Source organism: Cupressus sempervirens, chromosome 7 (assembly GCF_028749045.1).
Source record: "Cupressus sempervirens isolate cs-2001-9-10 chromosome 7, ASM2874904v1, whole genome shotgun sequence".
Classification (NCBI taxonomy): Eukaryota; Viridiplantae; Streptophyta; class Pinopsida; order Cupressales; family Cupressaceae; genus Cupressus; species Cupressus sempervirens.
In genome coordinates, this window is record NC_143124.1 from 479,170,481 (window position 1) to 479,179,973 (window position 9,493).

At 36.0% G+C, this 9,493-nt stretch overlaps 1 protein-coding gene across 4 annotated transcripts in view; it reads left to right on the forward strand.

Annotated features, from left to right (window-relative positions):
* Nucleotides 1–8,648, forward strand: part of LOC149547623 (uncharacterized) — a 67,743-nt gene extending 59,095 nt beyond the window's left edge. The window contains exons 2-4 of one of the 4 annotated variants that reach the window (XM_089791732.1): nt 7,978–8,023; nt 8,129–8,207; nt 8,314–8,648. In XM_089791732.1, coding sequence (XP_089647858.1) covers nt 7,978–8,023; nt 8,129–8,207; nt 8,314–8,363 — 175 coding nt within the window. In that variant the 3' untranslated portion in view covers nt 8,364–8,648. Of the gene's footprint in view, nt 1–7,977; nt 8,024–8,128; nt 8,208–8,310 lie in introns of all 4 variants that reach the window. The other 3 variants (XM_089791731.1, XM_089791733.1, XM_089791734.1) reach the window with 3 other exon arrangements.
* Nucleotides 8,649–9,493: the final 845 nt, after the last annotated feature.

The window sequence follows — 9,493 nt, forward strand, 5'->3', positions numbered from 1 at the left end:
TCCAACAGTTTATTACAGGCATCCTTGGGGGAAGACGACCTCTAAGGGAATAACTATAGGACCTGACTTCCTAGGATCATTGTTCAGAGGGAGAATTTTGAGGTGCAATCCCTTGTGAATGGTATTTTCTCTATGAAAGAGAAGTTCTAAGTGAAATTCCTTGTAATGCATTCTTCTCTGAGGAAGAAGTTGAGGCGAAAGTCCTTGTTCCACCCTTGACTTGGTTCATGGTGGTTACTATTTTGCATATATGGACTATGTCATGAAAGGTGACAATCTGATGCAGAGATAAACTCAACGGAAGCAAAAACAAAAGTAACCAGCACCAGAAAGAGATAGATAACAATATTCTTCTAATTGATTCATCAAATGAACAGTATATACACTTTGCTCTCCTACAGATTTCTTCTCCCCATAACTTCGTATCCAAAAACTTGACCTAAACCTAAACCTAAAGCCTCTATTTATACTTGCTAGGACGGTCTACGAAACATTCTAGATTATTACAAAATAGGAAAACTGACCCAAAGAGACTTCCTACCAAAACGGCTTATAGAATACTCTAGATCAATATAGAATAGGGAAGAATGACCCCACAATGGTCTAAACAAATCCCAAGAAAAGATCTTATCCTAATGAAGAAATTGGGATAAATTCCTCAAGTCAACTCGTGCAGAAATCATGTCCAAAATAACTTTATGTGGGTGCTCCTGCACCATACTCCCCAAAAATTTTTATCTCAAGCCCACTTGAGATGAGCTCTTGTAGAGTGGTACCTTGCTTTATGATATCTTGTTCGGTCATCCACACAACATCTAGATCCAAATAACTTTTGAAATTTACCAAATATTGTTTGGACTTCTTTCCTCTTGTTTGCTTTATGACTTTGGTGTCAAGTATCCTTTCTAGCTGTGGTGTCTTCTTAAATGGTAGATGTTTAATGCCTTCTGTATCAGCAATCTGTCTTGTATCAGTTTCTTCATTGGTTGCTTTGAATGGTGTGAGTTCTACTATGTTGAAGATGGGAGAGATGCCAATCTCGAGTGGTAATCGAATCTCATAAGCATTGGTTCCAAACCTCTTCAACATTTGACAAGGACCTAGTTTTCTCATCATAAGCTTGGTAGATTTACCTTTTGGTAGCCTCTCTTTCTTGAGATTTGTCCATACTAAATCTCCCACTTCAAATTCTAACTGTCTCCGTTTTTAATCTGCATGCTTCTTATACTTGTCAGAGGTTTGTTGGAGTTGTGCTTTGACTTCATCATGGATTTTTTTTATGGTTGTAGCAAATTCTTCTCCTTGGGCATTAACTTGTTGCTGTGAACTCATATGTCTTAACTCGAAGATCCCTCTAGGATGAATTCCATACACCACTTGAAATGGTGACTTTCCTGTACTTCTATTGATGGATTCATTATATGCAAATTTAGCTTGGGGTAGGATTACATCCCATTTTGCTGCATGTTGTCTTGTGAGTGTTCTTAACAAATTGCCCAATGTTCTATTAAGTACCTCTATTTGGCCATCAGTTTGAGGGTCGTAGGCTAATGAGAATGATAAATTGGTTCCAAGTTTCCTCTATAAAGTTTTCCAAAAGTGTCCTACAAACTTCACATCTCTCTCTGAAACTATGTTGAGAGGTAGGCCGTGAATCATTATGACTTCCTTGAAAAAGAGATCTGCTATATGAAAAGCATCATAGGTCGACTTACATGGTAAGAAGTGAGCCATTTTGCTGAACCTATCTACTACAACAAATACACTATCATGCCCTTTTTGTGTTCGTGGCAGCCCTATTACAAAATCCATCGTTATGCTTTCTCAGGGTGTAGATGGTATTGGCAAAGGTTGATAAAGCCCTGCATTTATAGTCCTTCCTTTAGCCCTTTGACAAATCATACATGTTTCCACAAAGTTTCTAACATCAGTTTGAAGTTTAGGCCAATAGTAGTACTTTCTAACCAATTCTAAGGTATTATTCAAACCAAAATGTCCATCCATTGTTCCACTATGCTTCTCTTTGATAATGTTTGTCCTCATAGAGCACCTGGGTATACATAGTTGTCCTCTTTTAAAAAGAAGTCTGTCTTGTATCAAAAAATCAGGAAAATGAGCATGTATCTTTCACCAAACTCCATACATACCTTGTAGATGTCGCCAAAATCTGGATCTGCTACATACATGTCCTTGAGTGCTTCAATTGCCACACTTTCTAGCTATATCTAGGAGATAGTCAAATTCCTTCTACTAAGAGCATCAACAACCTTGTTTGATATGCCCTTCTTATGCTTGATGGTGAAGGTATAGGCCTGTAAATACTCCACCCATTTCATATGCCTATGACTTAATTTGTCTTGGCTATTTAGAAAACTAAGTGCTTGGTTATCAATATACACAACAAACTCCTTTGGCAACAAGTAATATCTCCACCTTTTGAGAGCTTGAACCAATGCATACATTTCTAGGTCATATGAAGAGTATTTTTGCTTAGCGTCATTGAGCTTTTCACTTGAGAAAGCCACTAGTTTTCCTTCTTGACTAAGAACTACCCTTATAGCAACCTTGCTAGCATCACATTCTACTTGGAAAACTTTGTTAAAATCAGGTAAAGATAGAATTGGCTGCTCACTAACCTTTTTCTTAAGCAATTCAAAAGCTTCATTTGCTGATTGAATCCATGCAAACTTACACTTCCTTCCTCCTTTAATAGTTTCTAACATAGGAGCACATATGTGATTGAAATTTCTTATGAATTTCTAATAAAATGTAGCAAGACCATGAAAGCTTCTAACATCTCCAATTGTTTTTGGGGGTGGCTAGGATAGTATAGCACTTACCTTATCTTTATCTATCTTCAAGCTACCTTGGGAGATCACAAAACCAAGATATGTCAGCTCCTCTTGCATGAACAAACACTTTTCCAAGTTTATTGCCAATTTCTCCTCATGAAGTCTTCTCAAAACCATGTCAATGTGCTGTAGGTGTTCTTCCTTTGTCTTGCTGAAAATTAATATGTCATCTAAATATACTATGATGAACTTGCCATTGAAGCCTTTGAGTATTTCATTCATAAGTCTTATGAAGGTACTAGGAGCATTGGAGAGTCTAAATGGCATTACCTTCCATTCATATAATCCATAATTGGTTTTGAATGCTGTCTTCCACTCATCTCCAACTCTTATCCTTATTTGATGGTACCCACTCTTTAAGTCAATCTTGGAGAAATATTTTGCACCTCCCAAACAATCAAACAAATCTTCAATTCTTGGCATTGGAAACCTATATCTGATTGTAATCTTATTAATGGCTCTAGAATCAACGCACAACCTCCAAGTTTCTTCTTTCTTGGGTGCCAAAACAACAGGTACAACAAGCTTTTCGAAATCAAGCCAGAATTGAGTAACTCATTTACTTGTCTTGCAATCTCCTCATTTTGTTGAGGTGTCATCTTGTATGCAGCCTTATTGGGTAAAGTAGCTCTAGGAATGAAATCAATACAATGATTAATGTCTCGTATAGGTGGTAAAGACTTTGACATACCTTCTAAAATCAAACCTTCATACTTATCCAAAAGTTCTTTCACTTCATTAGGGATTGCCTTCTTTGTTTCAGCCTCCTTTCTGTCATTTCCAATGGGTTCTTGTGGTTGTGGGTTAGGCATCAAAAGAAAACAAGGCTTAGGTTCATCCTTCATGTCCCATAAGAATTCCTTTTTATCAACCATCATAATTTTGGCTTCCCTCTCTTTATTTTCTTCCACTTCTTCATGATCAGCAAATGAAATCAATCTAATCACGATTCCATCCTTCTTGATGGTGTATATATTGAGTTTTCTATCATGTTGTGCCTGCAAATCATATTGCCAGGGCCTACCAAATAATAGGTGGCATTCATCCATGTCAACTATATCACAAAAAATTCTGTCCTTGTACTTTCCAATTTGAAAATCAACCCATGCTTGCTCATTTACAAGAGTTTGTTGACCCTTTGTTAGCCACGAAATCTTATAAGGAAAAGGATGAGGTATTCTCCTAAGTTTTAACTTTTGAACCATTTCAAGAGAAACTAAATTCTCAGTAAATCCTGAGTCAATAATGACTTTACATACCTTACCTCTAGATTTGCAAGCAGTCCTAAAGATAGTTTTCCTTTGTGGTGGTTCCATGGTAGTAGGCACTTTCAAAAGTGTTCTTTTCATCATTAAACTTTCTCCTCTTTCAGGTACACTATCTGAGTTAGCCATCTCCTTCTCTTGGTATTCATCATCTTGTACCAAACGTGTTCTTCTTTCACCTTGTGAACTTGAACTAGCTCTATTCGGACAGCTAGATGCATAATGTCCCTCCTTATTGCAATTGAAACAAATGATTAGACTTGCCCTTCTACCACCAAATCCACCTCTTGAATTGCCTCTTCTACCTTTGAAATTACTTCTAAAATTTCCTTCGCTTTGACTGGTTTCTTGCTTTATCTGCTTATGATCTTCATGGTTTTGTTCTCTTCCTTGGAAATTTCCTCTTCCCCTTTGATTTCTTCCTCTTCCTTTGCTATTTTTTTCTTGCCTTCTTTTCAATTTGGCTTCCACCTTCAATGCTAGTTGATAACATTTTTGTACTGTATCAGGACACAATAAATTAAGTTCTTCTTGAATGCTCAACCTTAATCCATTGAGATATCTAGCAACTTTTACACTTTCACATTCACTCTGCTTTGCCCTTAGGCTTAATTTTTGGAATTCTTCAGTATAGTCTATGACATCTAGCTCCTTTTGTCTTAAACTTTGTCTCCTTCGGTTAAGTTGGATTTCATAATCCTCAGGTAAGTATGTTTCTCTCACCTTGGCACACATCCTTTCCCATGAAGTTATCACGTTCTTACCTTCTTTGACCCTTTCTCCTTGGGTGAAATTTCACCAAGTGAGGGCTGGTCCCTTCAATTTTGACTTGGCAATTTTTACCTTGTCCTTTTCTGCTCTATTTTCACATTCAAAATGGTTGTTCAAGGCTTCTATCCAATCCACAACAACATCAACATCCATCTCTCCCGAGAAGATGGGTAGGTCACCTTTGGTATCCTTCTTGCCAACTCTTTCAAGGGCTTCTATGAAGTATAACTGGTCTGTAGGTAAGTTAACCACCTCCTGCTCAAGGGTATCCTCTTCTTCCCCTTCTTCCTCTTGCTTTGAGGAAATCTTTGCTCTCTTTTCCATCCAGCCCTTTAGCTTCTCAAATTCATCCAATAACCACTTATTGGTTTTCTCATGTTCTTGCATCTTCTTTGCCAGTTCAGCATTGGTGACCATGTTTGATGTTTTAGCTTTTGACTCTGATCCAGACATAAAATCCAATTGCCTCAGGAGCTTTCCTCAATCTCTGATACCAAAAATGATGCAGAGATAAACTCAACGGAAGCAAAAACAAAAGTAACCAGCATCAAAAAAAGATAGATAACAATATTCTTCTAATTGATTCATCAAATGAACAGTATATACACTTTGCTCTCCTACAGATTTCTTCTCCCCGTAATTTCGTATCCAAAAACTTGACCTAAACCTAAACCTAAAAACTCTATTTATACTTGTCAGGACGGTCTACGGAACATTCTAGATTATTAGAAAATAGGAAAACCGACCCAAAGAGACTTCCTGCCAAAACGACATACAAAATACTCTAGATCAATATAGAATAGGGAAGAATGACCCCACAATGGTCTGAACAAATCCCAAGAAAAGATCTTATCCTAATGACGAAATTGGGATAAATTCCTCAAGTCGGTTTGTGCAGAAATTATGTCCAAAATAACTTTATGTGGGTGCTCCTCCACCACAATCTTTCATTGATATATATGCATTTGAAGGGTTGCTATTGTATGGTGACGATCTTATCAATAACTTGACTTGTTATCATGACAAACTACATTAAGTTGCTGTCTTGGAGTGCCGGTAGTCATGATAATGAATGTATCATGATCATACTACATTAACTTGTTGTCTCAGAATGCCATAGATCATGATACCTGTTCATGACATGTTGATTACTAGTTATCTGATTGATTTCATTAAGTTGTTGTTTTGGAGTGCCAGATCAGATAACTCATATCCTACTAGGATATAACATATTATTTTGGTAGGTATCAGAGATTTGACGCCAGTGTAAATACCAAAAGAATATAAGTATGGTGAATATCATATAATTGATATTTCTTGTTTAAACATACTTCAGATTATATTGAAAGATAATATCTAATTTGATGGATATTATTCTTAAATATGCCATTCCAGGAATATCATACTGAGATGATATCTCTTCATATACTTGAAAACATAATGTGTTCTATAACAATCCTCCCTAGCTAAGAGGGAGTGTTGAGTTTGTAGCTTTATTCGGATTGATTCGATCATAAGATACATTGTTGATGGTAAATCATTATTTAGATAAATATTCTTATATATAATATATATAGTATATATGGATATTTATATTATTAATATTATCTAATGATGATTGACCATAGAGACGTCTCTTCATGAGACATGTCTCGTCTGTCATATTTATAAATCTTCAAATCTGCATTTACAATGGCAGTGTTATTACATTTACAGAAAACAATCCTAGATAATTCAACAAAAACAACTAAAACCAACACCAAACCCAAATGACTAAACCACTAACAAAAAAGAGGGTGTCCCCATTTGCAAACGGGCAATATTTGAAAAGGTCACAACACTACCCAATATTGTCAAATGAGGCATCCAAGTTGCAGTAATGAGAGAAATATTGACGTCACCTGTCCTTTGGAAAGGTAGGTGTCTTAGAATTGAGTCAAAGGCCTTCTTGATACCTATACGGCAACAAAAGATTGTGGAAGATTGATAACAAGCCTCCTCAATAACAGATTGAAGTATTAACATGTGGCCACTGGCTAAAAAAAATTTAAGTCAGCTTCTCTAGCTCTAAGATTACCTCTCTCTATGTGTTTAGAAATCTGCTTGCATAAAACCGTTACAAAGTAAGGCAAATGTATACCCAATCATGATGGTCCTGTAGTTAAGAAGGTTGAAGAAATCTTCAGATTTATGAATAGATGAATAATTTGTTAGGACCAACATCAAATTAATCTTCAATAACTCACCTCATTTAAAAGTTTTTCAACTTTTTCCACAATGCATGCAAGGGGATCCATGCCATATTAAATGTATTTAACTTGGACGCCGGGCTGTCAGAATCTGCTGATTCTCTGGCAATTAACTTCCAAATAGCCCTGTTGAGTATACATCTGGAGTAAAGAGTAGAAAGTTGTCTGTGAGTGGGGGCTATGAATATGGGATGATTAAGCACACATAGGCAGAAACCCCCACAATGGAGCCAATGTCAGCAGCGGTATATTTAGTTTTTCTTGGGAGAAGAGTTGGCTAAAAGATACTGGGGAGCAGTGATGATCTACAAGTGGGGAAGGTTGCCAAGAAGGAAGAAACTCCTGCTTCTTGCATCAGGGAATACAACAATACTCCTTGTGGGTGCAGGGTACAGAGGTGGGGTCATGGGCTCAGGAGGATTCAAGCTTTTGATCAAGAGATTTATGCTTGTCATGAAGCCACTAGTTTGTAGGTCAGTATCTATGGAGGTGAGTTCTGAGGTTATATATGTTGTAGGGGTAAGAATCAAGGGCAGCATCCCAAAGGGCTTGATTAAGGAAATCATACATTCAACTGGTGGTGGCAAGAGGTGGGGAACAGAACTTAGGAAAAAGAATTGGACAAATGAGAGTGAATGAAGTGCTTTATACGTTTGATTACTTATTTTGTCAATTACTGCTACATATCATCAAACTGTTAGATTGTATGTTGAATTTACACTTCCTCCATGTGCGTAGTGCTTTTTTAATAGCTTTTCTCAAGTTTCTTCTAGTATGTTAGTGTTTTGTCTATATATTTTTGAAAATAACATTGTCTGTTATTGGGTTTGTTGTTTTCAGGGTGCATCACAACAATTATTCATTTCAAAGACTTTTTAATTTGGATGTATGTTTCACTGTTTCCATTCATTCACTATAATTTGGCAGTCTTGTGCAATTGTTCTACATTTTAATAAAAGAAACAACTGTATATTTATCTCCTACTATGCAGGCCCTCAAAAGTTTTGTGCTACCTCATGACAGTAGCAGTGAAGATGACAGCAGTGAAGATGACAGTAGTGAAAGAGAAGGTGCTATAAATAGTCTTTTTTAGCTTAACGAGTAATAATGAGCACTTTTATCTATGTAATTTGTGTTGATAGTTGTGCCATTTTACTGTTGTTTTCAATAAAGCAGGTTCCGTCGTAACTGTGGAAGACATGAAAGGTAGAAGATCAGATTTGTGATAAGAGATTAGCAGAATGAGTTATGACTCGTCTGCACTAGAAGATACATATTAAAACGATGAAGATGATGCCAATTATGAAAAAAACCATATAAGTAAAGCATTACAGACTAAGATTTTCATTTTGTTTTGGAAGATTACAAACTCTTGCTTCCAGAAGTTCTGTGTCGGAAAGTGATGAAACTATGAGATATAGAATCTCAATCTTATTTTTGTTGTGGAGGGAGAAAGCTCCAAAAAATTTCCGTGGAGAAATGTTAATAAAATCCATATATATTTATACCTAGACTGAATTATTCGGAGTCATATAATATACAAATATACTAAAATAAAGTAGTTGATATTTTTCTTCTTCAAAGAAACAGTAAAATGGATGAAATACTCAGTGGCATTTGCCAGCATTGTTATATTATCAGTGAATAAAATAATGATAATTTTTATTAACACCCTTGCAGCCAATTGACCTACAGGAATTTTGAAATCAATGCAAGCTGATTTTTGGTTGGAGCAATTTCTGAGATGGGAATGGCAGTCTGAGGGTCATTTTTTCAGTATGATGGGGATATATATATTTTATGGCTATCAGTCATTGACATATATCTCTTTAATATATTATAGATTGATATGTCGATGACAGATAACAATATATAGATAAATCATTGGAGCATTAATATAACAACATAATAAACTTAAATAAAATAGTATAACAATATCAAACATCAAAATACCATGGTCTATCAAACACTAGATGTCTCAAATATGGGAGTAAGTCACATTTTGGCTATCCATATCCTAAGACTTAGAACCATTTGTATCACTATCACTCTTTGTAAATTAGATCATCCAATGGTAGCCAGAACATTATTTGCTGCAACTCCTCCGTGTAACATCTTGAGGATCGACCTCCCAACACTCAATGAGAGTTTGATGATGCTCAATGGTTTGTTGATCTTGATGTCTCAAGGCACTATGAATTGTAACAAGTTTTGAGCTAAGCATGTTTCTATTCATGGGGTGATTGTAGTGTAAATAATCTTGTTGGCACCTCTTCAAAACTTGATTATGAAGCATCCCTTTGTCAATTTGTTGGTTTGACAATGCATCAAAGAAAACTATTTTTCTTTTGGCTAA